Source organism: Pundamilia nyererei, unplaced genomic scaffold (genome assembly GCF_000239375.1).
Source record: "Pundamilia nyererei isolate P.nyererei 1_Seehausen unplaced genomic scaffold, PunNye1.0 scaffold00012, whole genome shotgun sequence".
In the NCBI taxonomy this organism is placed as follows: Eukaryota; Metazoa; Chordata; class Actinopteri; order Cichliformes; family Cichlidae; genus Pundamilia; species Pundamilia nyererei.
In genome coordinates this window covers 224544-240205 of record NW_005187413.1, presented here as the reverse complement: position 1 = coordinate 240205, position 15662 = coordinate 224544, and the positions used below count along the sequence as shown (strand labels likewise).

The 15662-nt window shown below is 35.9% G+C and overlaps 1 protein-coding gene across 1 annotated transcript in view; it reads right to left on the bottom strand.

Moving 5' to 3' along the window:
* Window positions 1-15662, bottom strand: part of ptprt (protein tyrosine phosphatase receptor type T) — a 308462-nt gene that overhangs the window by 108469 nt on the left and 184331 nt on the right. The window contains exon 15 of the mRNA XM_013908559.1: window positions 11838-11874. Coding sequence (XP_013764013.1) covers window positions 11838-11874 — 37 coding nt within the window. The remainder of the gene's footprint in view (window positions 1-11837; window positions 11875-15662) is intronic.

Here is a 15662-nt window from a genome sequence, read left to right as displayed (position 1 = left end):
CCCATAAAATCATGGTAACAAAACACAAAAACAAAAAAGTAATAGGCATTGGATGAAATGTGATCATTTTTGTTCAAAAATGAAAATTTAAAGGAGAAATTTGAAATTTAGCATTATTTGACAATATTAGACAAGAATTTGTAATGACAAAGCTCACACTAAAATGTGTGAATTTTCAGTATGTCATTTTAAAAGCAAACATTATTTTCACAAATGTTTATATTTCATTTTAGAACAAAATGATTAGACATACTTTGAGTGATAACTGTTAAAAGGCTTTGTGTTCTTAAAAAGTAATAAGTGATAAACAATGGCATACAACCATACACAGTGTAATGAAGATGACAAACAGTGGATGAAGAAAGCATTTCATTGGCAAAAAAGTGGTGCTTCATGAACTGTTAATAATCAATAACTAATTACTCTCAAATTTACTACCCTTTCTGAGTGTTTGACAGTCTCTTTCAAATGTAATGCAGTTTTAAATTCAGTAATGCCTCTTACAGGTAAATATATAAAGCCAAAGAATAAAGGGAAATATAGGTGAAGAATAGTGGAATAACGTTTTAAAGAAAATTGTTTTTCTTAAACCATTACTGACTTCATTTCAAAGGACAAAAACAGTCAAAGGACAATGCACAAATGTGTAAGTCAGTAAACGACATCCAGGTTCATGGTCCAGAAATGTACATAGAAAACACAGTACAGACTGGATTTGCATCACTTTGAGTTACGTAAGGATTAAATAATTTGGCAAATTATGGGGAAACAAATGGGGAAACTTGGGGAAGGGGGATAAATGGTTTGTGTATATTGTTGATTTTACTAAACAAGAAAACATATTCAAATATATAAAGCGCTGCTCTCATTGTGTGAAGCCAAATAAAATATATTATTTTTATGATAAAAGAATGGTATGTAATATGAGTTACAGCTTAACCATAGTTTCCGTTAATGATAATACCACTGAATCTGATCAACACTGATGTCACAGAAGGTCACAGAGAGGCCAATGAAGTGTGTTAAAGGCATATAAAGAAAATTTCTTCTGATGTTTCATTCATATATATGAAATTTATATCTAGAGTTTATTTTGTAAAATGTTTTCAAATACCGTCTGTGCTGAACCACAGAAATATCAAAAAAAAAAAAAACTTAGTGTTTTTGGTCTGTCCTTTAAGACAGTGACACAAATGCACTCTCATTGTCAGTGCTTTTCTCAACTGGTAACTGGTTGCTAAAAATTATAAAAGTCAAAGATAAGTTCCTAGGATATTTTGTATAGAAACCAAAAGGTAACTGTCAATAACTTTCAACAGACTGAATGTCAAAAGGTCAAATCAGACATAAAACAAAGGACTGGTAAAATGTATTACTTAAAAACTGACAGTTCATAATAAAAAATACACTGGAAAGACAAAGACAAGAATCCCCAAGCTTGTGATCGTGCACATGAATGCCCCTGTCCTCGTGGAGACATATGCCAAACAGATTCTTGTTATAACCTTGATAGACAAAGACAGCCGATTAATAAAGTAATACTGCTGCGTAGGAGTTCAGTTTAATCCCCCGTCTCTCTCATCTTCGCCCCCTCTGCAATAACAACACAAGGTTGGCAGTGGAATGCACTGAGCTAACGGCTTAAGCACCTAACCTTGGCACACTCAGTAATAGCTGCTGCAGTCCTCAATTGCCGTGGTGAGGAGATGTTCTTTTAAAAACCCCGAATGCCTTCAATGACAACATATTCTCAGTCTTTATAGCTCAATCATTGACAGTCTACCTGTCGTGTAGCTGTATCATCTTTGAAGAAAAAAAAAGAAGAATGCATCAGTTATTCTCTGACAATTTATTGCTAAAAAGATTTCTTTGTGTAAGTTTAATAACACATTATTATGTTCTGCTTTTTGAACACTTTGAGTTTTCAAAACTTGTACCCAATATCGGCAGATCTGTTTTATGAAGAAAAAAAATGAAGAGATTTTGAAGGTCTTATAAATACAACATTTCAAGACTGAATTGTGTTCGATCTACACCAGTGTTAGCATGCTAACCCCTAGTACATCATGTGTAATACCGCCCCCACTCCAAGATGCAACTCTGAGTTACAATACTGGGGTGGTTTATGCAACAAGCTAATACTGCTGACATAAACAACAGTTATTTAGGAAATTAAAGCATCTTGGGCAAAGAATAACATGCCCTTCCAGAGACAATAGTGTCCCCCTAAAAAGAAAGACAATTTTTTTATATTCCTTTCTTTTTGTTTTTGCTTCCTCTTAACATTTTTAATCTTATATACTAGATTTTTGACTTTTTTCTTCCTAGAGAAACAGAAAAATCATAAAGGCACAAAATGCAAAGTGTAATTTTAAAAGACATGGACCTGTGATTATTTTTACACTTGTGCCACCCCAAGCAATCACTGTACAGAGGATAGTGGTTCTAAAAAGAAAAGATGCTTTTCCAGATATTGGAAAGGTGCTTTTAAGAACTAAGGGACTTTGCAAGGACGTTTTACTTGAAATTGCTTTTAGTAATAATACAATGTAGTAATTTTTAAACGTTTTTAAATCTTTGTTGGGATTGTTCAATATTTTGGAAGTGTTTATTATATTCACTATGTTGCATATGGCAATAATAATGAAGACAATAACAACATAATGTTATATCGAATGAACAACATCAGAAAATAGTGTTCATGGTACACTATCAAATAGCTTATAGCCCTGTAAACAGCAAAGGCTTAAGAGTTCAAGGTTCAACTTTTCTGTGTCTGTCAAGCACGTTATAGTTAAACCAAAGTCTTGAGCGATCATGCAAGAGACGAGTTCACACATTTCCCTGTAGTCTGTGCCCTGGTAATCACCCCACAGGTGTATCAAACCTCAATTTCCCCCCTGAGTGATCCACAATATGTATCACCTGACACATTTCAGTGTGACCCCATTTGTTCACACTTCACCAGCCCATGTGATGATTGGGTTCAATAGTTCATGATGTAACAGGAGAGGACCCCATCTGGTGATGAGTTCAGCTCCATTTAACATTGTGATTGGCCAGTTTGGGAGCCAATCAGGCACACTTAAACAGAGTTCTGACCAGGGCATAGAAGAAGTGATCTAATGTGACTTTGTCCATTACATGAGGGTAAAAGTTGAGATGAAGCAAATTGGAACAGCAAAATAAGACTAATTTCCAACTGGTGCAAATACAATATGGAGCAGACTATGGCCTCATTTATTTCTGTATTGTCAGTTTAAGGTAACAGGTGGCCTGTAAGTACATAAAATAGATGCATCCATCTTGCTTTCTTGCCACAGGTACTGGCAGGTGGTGTAGGTATTATTTTCTTGGCAGATACCAGGTTGCTAAAAAAGAGAGTTGGAACAGTGAAGAGCTTTGCATCGTGTCATAGTGTGTGAATGTCCTCATCTTTTCACAAACTGTAACTTTCTATTAATGAGTATCCTAAAATGTGCACTACCTCAAAAAAGAAACAAAAGAAAGAAAGAAATCTGGAAATTCTCACATATACTTATGTCTGCAACCTGAATATTTACAACATTAAATCACTCATCTGTGGTCTCATAGAGAATGGACTGAATTGAGCCTACATGGCGATGGCCACAGTAATTTTTTGTTATTATTATGTAATGTTAACTCAACAGAAAGACATGGAATATCAGAAAGAAAGATCCAACTGTTCTACCAGTAGCTGGATGGCTGTCTAGGTGCCTGAATTCACACCACCTAGTTTTCACAATAATAGGTTGTCAGGACTATACTGTAAGGTTTGGAAAAGGGTTACTGTGGTAACGCTAACACAAAGCATAAATACTTTAGATCGTGTATATAGGGTAAATTGCTGCAAAAGTGATATATCTTAAAAGCTATTGGAAACAACGAACCTTTTAATTGGAAGAACATTCAATTAGAAAAGAAGAATGAACTGAACATTTTGGTGCACAGTTATTGAAGTACTGGAAAAATATGATTCAATGTTTTCCTCAACAGAAGCCATGCTAAAATATATAAACTATAGTGCAGAACTAAATATACGCACCTATACTGTCAAATACTGTCAGAAATTCCTAAAAATATCTACAGGGTGAGAATTACTTCACAAAAACTTTAAATATGAACTTGAGCGAAAATAAATAATTGGCTCGGGATAAAATATAAAAAATAAAAGATGTCATGGAATATTTTAATTTATAAAAGTTGACTTCTGTATTAACGCAGAATGGAGTAAAGACAGAAAACATTAAAGGGAACCGCTTCAATGTTTGCCACTGTAATTGTGACAACACTGGGTTGGTGATGATACTGATTACTTCCAAAAGGCATTAATCCCTTGAATATCTTGTGTTCCTGAATGCACATAGGATGTGTAAGTGTGCACACGTGCAACTGGGTAATGTTTTTTGAGGGTGTTTTTTTCCCCCCATTTATACCATTTCTCCCCTTTTTTTATTTCCCCTACTTGGAGAACATGATAAAATTATCAGGGAGGAATTACGAGTAAAACCTGAGATATTAAAAACATAATCTCATCCAAATGGAGAGAAGATTGATTCTCCTAGCTTCCAACGCACTCCTGCACCCCTGAATGGCATATTAAATGGTTCTTTTCAGCGTGGATGTGTGTATGTGTGTCAGGTGCAGATCACTGTTTGAAGGTGGGTGTATTTTGCGTGTCTTCACAAATGTACTTTTCTTTGTGTGTTTGAGTGGCATGGATCACTGTGCATGTGCACTGAGTTTGACTTACTTGTTCACGTTATAGGATATCGGTTGTCTAACACGCTTAAATGGAAAGTTGAACAGAGTATAATGGGAATTTGCTGCAATATTTTTATTTGATTAAAAAAATATATATAGGTGATGCAGGGTGTTACAGTATGTAGGCTTTACTGGTGCATGTATAAATGCAAAAATATCTCAAATGACCTGAAGGTTTAGTTTTCCGGTACTGTTTTGTCAGCAGCTGCAGGGCTTATCCTCTGTGGATTAGTGTTACCATGGCTGAGTACGTTTAACAGGATTACTAATCTGAACTATGCTACCACAGCGCTCCATGTCAGTGTTTGCATGTATACTTTTAAATCTTCCTTTTGCTGCGTTTCTGAACATTTAGGTCCATGTTTGTGTATATGTAACTATATCTGCATATGTAACAAGTTACCTCTGCGTGAATGGATCTACCTGCATTACTTTGGAAATGTGTCTCTGTCCAGTTTTGTGTATGTATATACTGAATGTATCTGTGGCCCAATGGTACCTCGGTTAAGATAGCTGTCTCTGTGAACATTAACAATGGTAGTGATTGGCCATTAGCTCTGTCTTACAGACACACACACATATGCCAGTTTCCACTGATGTTAAATAAAGCAGGATACTGTTTACTAAATACTTAAATCACGTTCTGAGTGATTGTATGCATGTGTGTATTTCTGGACTTATGATTTATGACATCTTTATGAGACAGGTCATGTGCTCTATGTACGATTTATTGTGGTTCTATATTGTAACGGTTTACACATTCGATTGACAAGTGAAAGGTTGCAAGTTTGATTCCAGCTGTAGACAAGCGTAAAACATGTGGTGCTACTTGCTGTGGTGGCCAGCTGAAGTATCACCACATGTTTGATTTGGCAGAATAGAAGATAATACATCTTCTAGTAATAGAAGACATTAGATTAATGTGTGCCAAGGTAAAGGCTGAAGTGATTTTCATGTCAGATGCAGTTGCTGAAATCTTACAGGTACAAAGAAAAAAAAAATTCTTTCAAGAACCTGATCCTTCAAGCTTGTTAAAAGAAAACAAATTAAATTAGAATTTTAAAAAAGTGATAAATCACGTAACACTAGCTCATTCTCAGTGACTTGCAAAGCAATAAAGCAAAAATTGAGAAAAATCCTTTTTTTTTTTTTTTTTAATTGATCTACGTGTCACAGAGTGAAATAACTATTTCATCCCCTATGACCCAGTCAGAATTCTGGCCCCTATGTGCCTATGTGTCACACAGATAGCAAACCAGTCAATCTGTCACTCTTACTCCTGATCTCAACTCCTTATTTGTATAAATCACACCAATATTTTTCTTCCATTCAAACCTCACCTGATCACCATGGGCAAGAACAAAGACCTGTTTAAGGACATCAGGGGCAAGATTGTAGACATACACGATTATTAATCTTTTATTTAATCCTGGAAAAAATCTCACTGAGAGTAAAAATCTAATTTCCAAAAGAGACCTGGCACAAGGCTAGAATGGCCAACAAGACCATCAGCAAGAAGCTTGGTCTTGGTGTAACTGATCAGAAATGGAAAAACTATAAAATGACCATCAGCTGCCCTTGGTCTGCAGCTCTATGGAAGATCTTGCAGTTCTCGGCATTGCGTATTTTGTTCTCCCTTCCTTTCCACTCTGTTCCTCTCTCTACTTTTACTGTCTCCCTCCCCTGATGCTGATGACATCTTTCCAAAGAGCCTTCTAAGATTTATGCAGGGGCAGGTGAAAACTTCAAGCCAGAGACAGAAGGGCGGATTTAGCATAATACAACAATTCACAACAATGTCTTTCTGGTGAAGAGGTAAGCAAGTACGCCTGTCCGCATGCACGATGCTACAGTAAGAAGAGGGAAAAAATCTTTAGAGTCAGTCTCTGACTTTTGTCATGTCTCTTTCTCAGTGTTTCATGTTCCTCCAGGCCTTTTTTTTTTCTTGACAAAAAAAGTCCACTATCCACCCACCCCATTTTTTGTTTCTGCCAGGTCTAAATGCAGTTGAAGCCTGCACACTCACTGTGCAGCCTGAAAAGAACTTCATCCATTCCTTATGGTATTGTGCCATAAATGTCACATCATCCCTAGATACTTACCTACAAATGCTCCTTATGAGAGTTTTTTTAAACATTCTGACTCAATGTGTTGCAAATTCAGACAGAAAACTGACTGACGAAGCAGCAACAAGTAAGCACTTGGCAATGATGGAAAAACAGCAGCAGTTACAAATAAAAGTATGTTTGTTTGTCTGAGGTAGTTGGGTTCAACGACAAGTATAATTCAGACACGACTCCCTCAAAATGTTACTTTTACAGTGTTCTCATGCACACCCATATCACACAAACACATGCACACACATACTCAGATAGCAAGCCACATGTTGCGTCAGTATTGCACAGTGTCTGTGTGAGTTACAACACGACTCTGAACACCACCAATTATAATCGACCTCAGGACTAATGGGAATGGGAATTAAAACTGACATATAATACCAATGTGTGAATGACAAGGGGTGGGTTTGATGCTCCTATGAGCCATGGTAGCTGAGAACATGCTGGGCATTCAAACCCTGCCAGTGTAAAAGTCCCACCTATCAATGTATACCTTCTGGTTTATTTTGCCCTCGGTAAGCAAAAACGTATGATTTGGAAATAAATTTCTATTTTACAAAAAAAAAGAAAAAACAAAAACAACAGTGTTTTGGCTAAGAGGTACAAAAGCTTTTTTCAAATTGCAGGCTGTCTTTTAGTTCTGCATTACTAATATGTGACGTGAATGATGCAATCCACAACCATGGCTGAGAGACATGCATGCACAGAGTAGCAATGGTATTTATCTGCTTCACGTGGTGGGCTGCATATGAAGTCAGGGAATTATTTATTTTATTTATTTAACTGATTTGTTCTCAGCCATATTGACAGTTTATCACAGTGGTCTCTTATGTATTTGCCAAAGCAACTGAACAAATACAGCTTTAAGTGAGAGTTTATTTGTACACATGAAGAGAGACTGCAGAGTATTCTTTCTGGAAGACGCAAGTAAGTAATTGCAAGTATGTTATATTATTACTACTTAAAAAAAGGTTTGTGAGTATAAGGATTATAATAAGTGGACAAATTTTACGTTCCATATAGACTCAGCTTTAGATAAATAAGTCGAGTCGTTTAGCATTTCTCAAGCAGGATAGATTAATAAAGTGTGACTTCTACTAAGTGGAGTACAAAGAAAGAGAAAAATTTGCATTTTATGTACCACTTTTTCAATTTAGGATGTCTGCCTAAATGGTCCTCTGAATATGATATTAAATATAATACATGAATTGCTACATTGCAAAAGTAAGTTCAGTTTTAAAACGATGTGGTTTTTAATGTACCCAGAGATCTTCTGCATTCATATAAATATAATCAGTTTTTATTCAATTGAGAATTTTATTTGTTTATAGTTTCAGACTTGTGCATGATATGCATAATTCTTTCTGCGAGAGCTTGCAAACTGAATTTCCCCCAGGACAATAAGTGTTATGGTATTCTTGTGCAATAAACTCATAGTCTTGACAAATAACTGTGACAGCAGTTTATAATAATGCTTTTTGCTGACTGCTTCCCTGTTGTGTCCACATTGTTAAAGTCAACATTTTGACTGTTGTATCACTCAATGACATTCATATTCTACTGTCACATCTCTGAATTGGAAAAACAAATACTAAGAGGATTAGAATTGCTATGGTTTTGACACAATTTAATAAACAATGTTTAGCTGCTGTGTATTTATTACAGATGGATGATTGGATTTCAAAGAACTGTGCTGGTATTATTATTATTATTATTTTGTGTTTGTCATTGAAAATTTACTTAAATATTCCACAGTAACCAGCTCTGTCGATTTAAGGTTGTTCACTGCACTAAACACACTAATAGCAGTAAACAGTTGACAAAACACATTACTGAACTATAATTCTTCCAGTGTCTAATAATAACTAACTAATAGGAGATATCTTCTTTTTCAGAAGTTAATATACAGTAATTGTGTCACATTCAAAGGCTGGATCTCTCACTAAAGAATTACACAAATTTATTCAGCCTTGGTGGCAAAGCTCCAAAACTTGACATGGTTGACAAATTCAGAAATGAATTTCTTTTCTTTCCAAATACAAGGATACAAATCATATGAGACATAAATTAACATAATGGTTCTGCTGAAACCACACCATGCTCTGTTTGGTGGCTTTTGCATATTAATTGATGTTTTGACCACTTAGTTGTTATTATTCAACATTTTTAGTACTCTGCTAGGTGTTTGAGCATGTAGTACAACTGAATTAAGCATCTTCACTGATTTGATATTATACAACAAATGTCGTGGACCTATATACGAAGGCTTTAGAATAAGCAAAGAGGTGGATATTGTGGATGAGACAACGGTCAAAGATTATCAAATGAAAATTGTTACCATCCCTTTTTTCAATCAGATAATCATACTTGCAAAAATGCAAAAACTATACTTTCAGAATAGTATATGCATTGTTAATAAAGTTGGGGGAACAGGGGAAAAAATTGTATTTATTTATAGTCTAGTCAGTTTTCTTTTTAATATTAAACTATACTTTATTAAAGAAAAAAAGATTTAAAAAAAAACAAAGCCTACAATCAGTGTAATGGTGCAACAGCTGCGCTACTGACCATGCACAAAAGCAGCATGGTTTCACTTAAGTGTGTGTGTGAAAAATGTGTGTGTATGTGTGCATGCAAGACAGAGAGGACGTTCAAGCACAGCCAGCAACGCTTGAAGCAGAGCAGACATGCAAACAAATGTATTAAGATGGTGATGAGAAGGAAAGATAACGCCAAAAAATTAACAAAGGGAAGAAAAAAGGGAGGGTGTAGGGCAGGGGACAACCAAAATGAAACAGTGTTTGCGTCGTGTTTATGGTTGTACTGTGACATAACATTGGGAAGAAAATATTCTGCCTATAAAGCAATAATCACCTTCGCTTGGGATGACTAGAATGTACGGCGTTGTTATTTGTCCCCTACCTATTACCACTAAGGCCAAGGGTCGCACGTCCCCGCCGGAAAGCATGAGAAAGAAAGGGAAGAGAGAAAACAAACAACAACAAAAAAGGAAAAGAAAGAAGAAAAAGTCTAAGAAAAAAAGATGTATAGTTGTCTTTCTTCAATTCATCAAGTTTTAGATCTCCCTGGTTTTCAATTGCACAATCTGTCTTGGAGGAGAGAAACTGCAGTGGTGAGAGATAGCACTAGAACCATGAGATCAATACCACTCAGCTGGGATATGACTGGTCTTATTTCTAGGAAATAACCCTCAATGAGCATCTTGACTGGCCCATTACCAGGAAAAGGCCAGAAAGAGGTGATGCTGGTGAGGATGTTTATTACAAAGTAGTTGTCAGTGAATGCAGATATGGTGTTGGCGGTTATCACTGGAGCTTGTTATGTCTGTTAGCCTGGTTTGAAGGGTTAATAAAAACAGGGGAGTGGGAAATGTAAGACGGAAGAAACAAAGTGATGGTTAAAAGAAAATAAATTATGAACTTTGTGGCATGGGAAAATTGGTGGAGAGACCAATTTTGGCATCTGACTCTAGTTATTACTTTCCTTTATACAGCATTCTAATACAAATACTGTAAAACTACTAAAAGTTTAATGGTAGAATATTTGTTTTGGAAGAGTAAAACTGAGGCAGGTATGCGGCTCTAGTTGTCCCTCCTTTTGTTCTCAAAAGTCACTTGAGCTATTATTGCTTTGTTACCTTTAAATGCTTAATAGCTCACAATGTGGTAGATTAAGGCCTCACAATTTTATTTTTTGCAGTTCAGAAACAACAGAAAGAAAACGAGTGATGTCACGTACTTATTGTAAATATGCAATAGTGCATGATAAGTGCACATATATTGGATATTAGGTAATGCAGCAAACATAATCATAATTATTTGCAAAATCAGCCATCTGCATTGCCTCAGAACACCAAATAACATCATATTAATGATACTTCATGTATAAAAATCTTTTTTTTTTGGATTACATATAATTTCACATACTCAAAATAGATTTGTATTATTTTTAAATATATGAAAGACGGCCACAAAGTTAAAAGCATGTCTTTTTCCAAGCACACATACATGCAGACAGACAGAGCGCAGTGTTTAGACACTGTAGACATCCTACCAGAGTACATCTCACTCAAAAAAGAAAAGAAAGAAATGAAAATGGATTAAAAAAAAAAGAATGGTAAAAAAGATAAGAATGTTCATAAAAGAGCAATAAATGTTTTATGTAGACAAAAAAATAATAAGAGAGTTAGAGATACAGAAACAGACAAAGGAGATGTGGAAAAATCAAATCAATGCCTGATGCAGATGAAAAACTAAAACAGATAAAGGAGACGAGGTGAGAGAAAAAATCAATAGCAAGCTGAAAAGCTTTTAAAGCATATTGCCTGGCACATAAATGGGTGTATTTGCCAGAGATGAGCAGCAAATAAAAATGGGAGACATGGGGAAAGCAAAACAGAAGAAGATGAAATGGGTTTTGGAGCTAACACTTTAGCCTTCATTCACTGGGTTTAATGAAGGTGGTCAATTGGTATTATAATGGCCCCAATGTTCCACTTTATACCCTTTATACCGCGAATACAATTTGAACATTGAACATTGATGACCAACATGGATGTGGTGTGAGATGCATAAAGAATAGCATGATGGAGGAAAGTCACAGAAAAGGTGAGTGTGAAAAGGGCTATAAGGATAGAAGAGATGGAGATAGAATGCTATGCGACAAAATCATGCAAGATAACGTGGATGTGGTATAGGTTTGCCCGGGCTGATGGTTGTGAGTTCACCTTTTCCAGAATAGTGTGCAATCTTCTCATCTTGGCTGATACACTTGTAGCACAACACAATTCTAGGGGGTCGTGTATTCGCACCATTTTTTCTTTAAAATGAACTACTAACAAATTTCAAATTAAAATTACAAATATCTTATCATAATTAATGTGCATGTTGACTATCAATGGAAGGCTGCTCATACCTTTGTTAGCCAAGCGGACACAGTTGATTTTGGTTTCCTGTGGAGAGAGACAGACAGGTTAACTAATTACCTTGTGGTAAAATATACAGTTAATTTTTCAGATACTAGTGTTTTGAATCATGAGGGTAAGGCTTTGTTGAACACATAGGAAAATGGTGGAAAACCCTTTGAAATCTGACTTTTTTCTGAGTATTCTCCAAGGCATAAGTCAAGTTTCGTTTGTTGCAGTATTGAAAAATCATTGGCACTAGCTCTATTCTGTACAGAATGATCAATGGACTGGTTCTTATTTAGCACTTTTATACTATACACCTGAGCACTCAAAGTGCTTTATACAAGGATCAAACCACCCACCTTCCAATTAGTAGACAACCTACTCTACCTCCTGAGCTACACCCACCCCCCAAAACAGAGCAGACAACAATGATTGCAGAGACAGAGACATTAAGTCAGACAAAGCTTGAAAAAGAAAAGCTGAGCTATAGTTGGGCTGTAAACTGGCCTCCAGATACACAGCAACTGTGGTCAAGCTAAAACAACATAAATGCCGCATGTATCAGCCATCCAATGACATTGGCAGGCATTGAGATCAGCTGATGTCCAGAGGCTGCAGTATATCTTGAATTGCAAACTCAGCACCATGTTTTAGAAAACTTTTAGAAAACGTTGAAACAACTGACAAAGAAAAGTGTTAAATCTGAAACAGGAACCAGAAAATCAATCAGGAATCATGCTTTGGAAATTTGTCCACAACAGTTTTAAAAAATGTATTTAAATCATAGTTAACAGACTAAAACAAGGTACCCTCTTTAATATATGGGTTGACTGCATACAGTAACCACTTGCCTGACAGTGCATATATTGCATACACCACGTAATCATCGGTCTTAATCATCAGTAAGATCACAAAACAATGCCACTGGCTTCTCATTTTGTCCAAACACACATGATTGACACATCAATCATACCAGGATCAATATGCTGTACAATTCTTGGTGTTGATTCGAATGGTTTTCCACACATCATATATAAATAAGTGAAAAAAGTACAAAAGTACCTTCATTGGTATTAAACACTCATTTTTCTCAGCATTGTGATGGCCCTAAGCTTTGGCCAGGGCCTACTGTATTTTCCCCTTTGCCCCTCTGTGTTGTCTTCTAGGTTCCTAGTAGGTGGAGTTAATTAGTGTAACTGGGAGCACCTGGCTAGTCTTGCTTGAGCATTTAAGAGTTGTCTGTCTCAGGTTTGACTTTCTTACATCAGTCCTCGGGTTACAGAAGCCTATTGTTGTTGAATATTAAGAACTGGAATAAAGCTGCAGATTAATATTTTGATCTCATAAATGGGTCAACAGACTCACAGAGTCATCAGGGGCAGTCATCATTCCCATAAGATGGGCATAAGTAGAAGAACATCCATTATTTAAGTCTATATGCAGCGGAACTGTGTGCAGTAGTGCTTGCACTGGAGTGGGCAGAGGGTTTGAGAGATAGTAAGATGCTTATATTCAGTGTTTGATACAGTGACAGCCAGTAAGGACTTGGATATGATCTGTGAGATTCTATCAGTTAATTCTTGCTTAAATGAACAGGGCAAAAGTACAACATTGGGTACCAGCACACACAAGAATTAATAGCAATAAAAAGGAAGACAAACAAGGTAGATATTCAAATCAAACCATCCAAGTCAGGGAAAAACAGAGCGGGGAAATAAACTGGCAAAAAAACTGGGATGGTGGAAGTAAAGGGAGTCAGTCATGCATGATACAAAGAAAGGTAGGATAGATAAGGAGCTAGGGCACTAACGAGAAACGTGTGATAATCAGCAGACTTTCAGTTGTACACAGTCGTTTAAATGGGACACTTTTTATTATGGGGAAAAATCCAACTAACTATAGTAATGTGAAACTTGATATTTGTTTGTTTGGCTTGGGCTTGGCCATTTTGGTTTGTTAGGTTTTACACTACAAAACACCACATTAATTAATTAATTAATTGCCTTTTGTAAACTTTTGTCCAAATTATGTCTCTCCCATTATTTGTCATAGCTCTTGAGCCAGATGACAACAGAATGTACTGAAGGAATACTCTTATATGATTCTCCAATGAATTTAAATGTGACCCTATAAAAAATACATACATAGTACAATATAAAACTACAGTATACATATCTTGATATTTACAGAAAATAGGGTAGAAGATGTCTCTCAGCCTCTGTCTTTTAAACCAGCACGTTTCATTCCTTTGCTGCCCGTGCCTTTTCCTCTTTTCTTTCTTTTATGATGTGCTGTCATCAGTGCGTGCACCTATCTCACCCACTTGGCCTCTTTCATGTTTTGGCCCATTTGTCTTCATCAAATATAAAGACTACAGCAGCTACCAACACGGAAATGTGTTACCTCAGCATTAAAATCAGTCCTAATGTACATGCTTCTGTACACTCATTTTCATTTTTATTGTGCCATTTTGGGTCTTACTTAGATTACTGTAAACGGTCTTCCTGTAGGAAGAAACAAAATAATTTAAGAAGAAGAGATGCTTTGCAAAGCCTAAAATTAAGCTAATTTCTGTGCTTAAATACAGAAGAAAAACTCTTTCTTCAAGGTTGCTCTTAGCAGTGGAGTTCAAAAGCAAACAAAAAGCCCACCGCACTGAATGTGACAAGTTTTAATTCATAAACACTCCAAAACATAACATAACAAAGTTAAACATAAGAGAACAAATGGTAGCAGCCTACTCAAAACATCATTTATATATTCCACTAGATTGGCTTTTTAGATTTAATTATGTGGTCAGGGGCCAAAAGTAAGTCCAGCTCTATTCAAACTACAGTTTGGTATTTGAAGATTTAACACCATTAACTTATATTGTTCATTTTATTGTCATGTTTACAAAGATTTATGAAAGGATACATGCAAGCAAATGATAGATCCTATGAGCATCTTCAAACACACCTGCTTCTACTAAATCTCTGTCTGCTTTCCATCTGTCCATCTGTCTGTCTGAATAATGACTCTCTCAATCCCTGGCTGTTCAACTGCTTTATTGTCTTATTTATCTGTTTCCCTCATTTGTCTCTGTGCATAATTTGACTGAAGGAACCTGTAGAAAACTGAGAGTGAATGTATGATAAGAGTCATATGTACACACATGGCTTTCAAAAGCAATTAATGTACTCTTCAGTTAATATGTAAAATAGAGGGCAAGAAAAACTGATTCATAAGACTAAAAAAGGGATTTCACCAGGCCAATACATGTGTGCTAATGACAAAAATCATGCCACTTGCTATTTCTAAAAAAATGGATGCTGTCTACTAGAGACTGAACAAATTCCTCAGTGGGGGAAAACAAAACGAGACTTGTTTTTGAAGATATTTTGATTCATGATATGGGACACTAAACTTGTCAAAACATAATTTCATTTATACAGAATATAATGAATACTGAATTTACAGCTGCGTCGCAGCAATGCTCAACATAAAATATTCACAAAGGTAACATAACTTTGTACTTGTAACACATTAACATGGCTCCTCAAAAAAAGAGCTCAATGCTGCTCATTTCTATGATACTGTAATTACACCACAAAAATATATTAGTAGTACTGCTACTGACTACCAAGATTCTAGTATTGTGTGACCCCTTTATTTGCTTGGCATATGAGTTATTATGTTTTTGAAGGTTTGCAACTTACAAGGACATATGTGAGAACCTACACATACCTATTGCCTTGCACTTTAGAAGGATTTATATGTAAGGGAACTAACAGGATATAGGAATCACTTCTGCTATAACCTGAGGTACGCAGAGTCCAGACTGGTTCCCA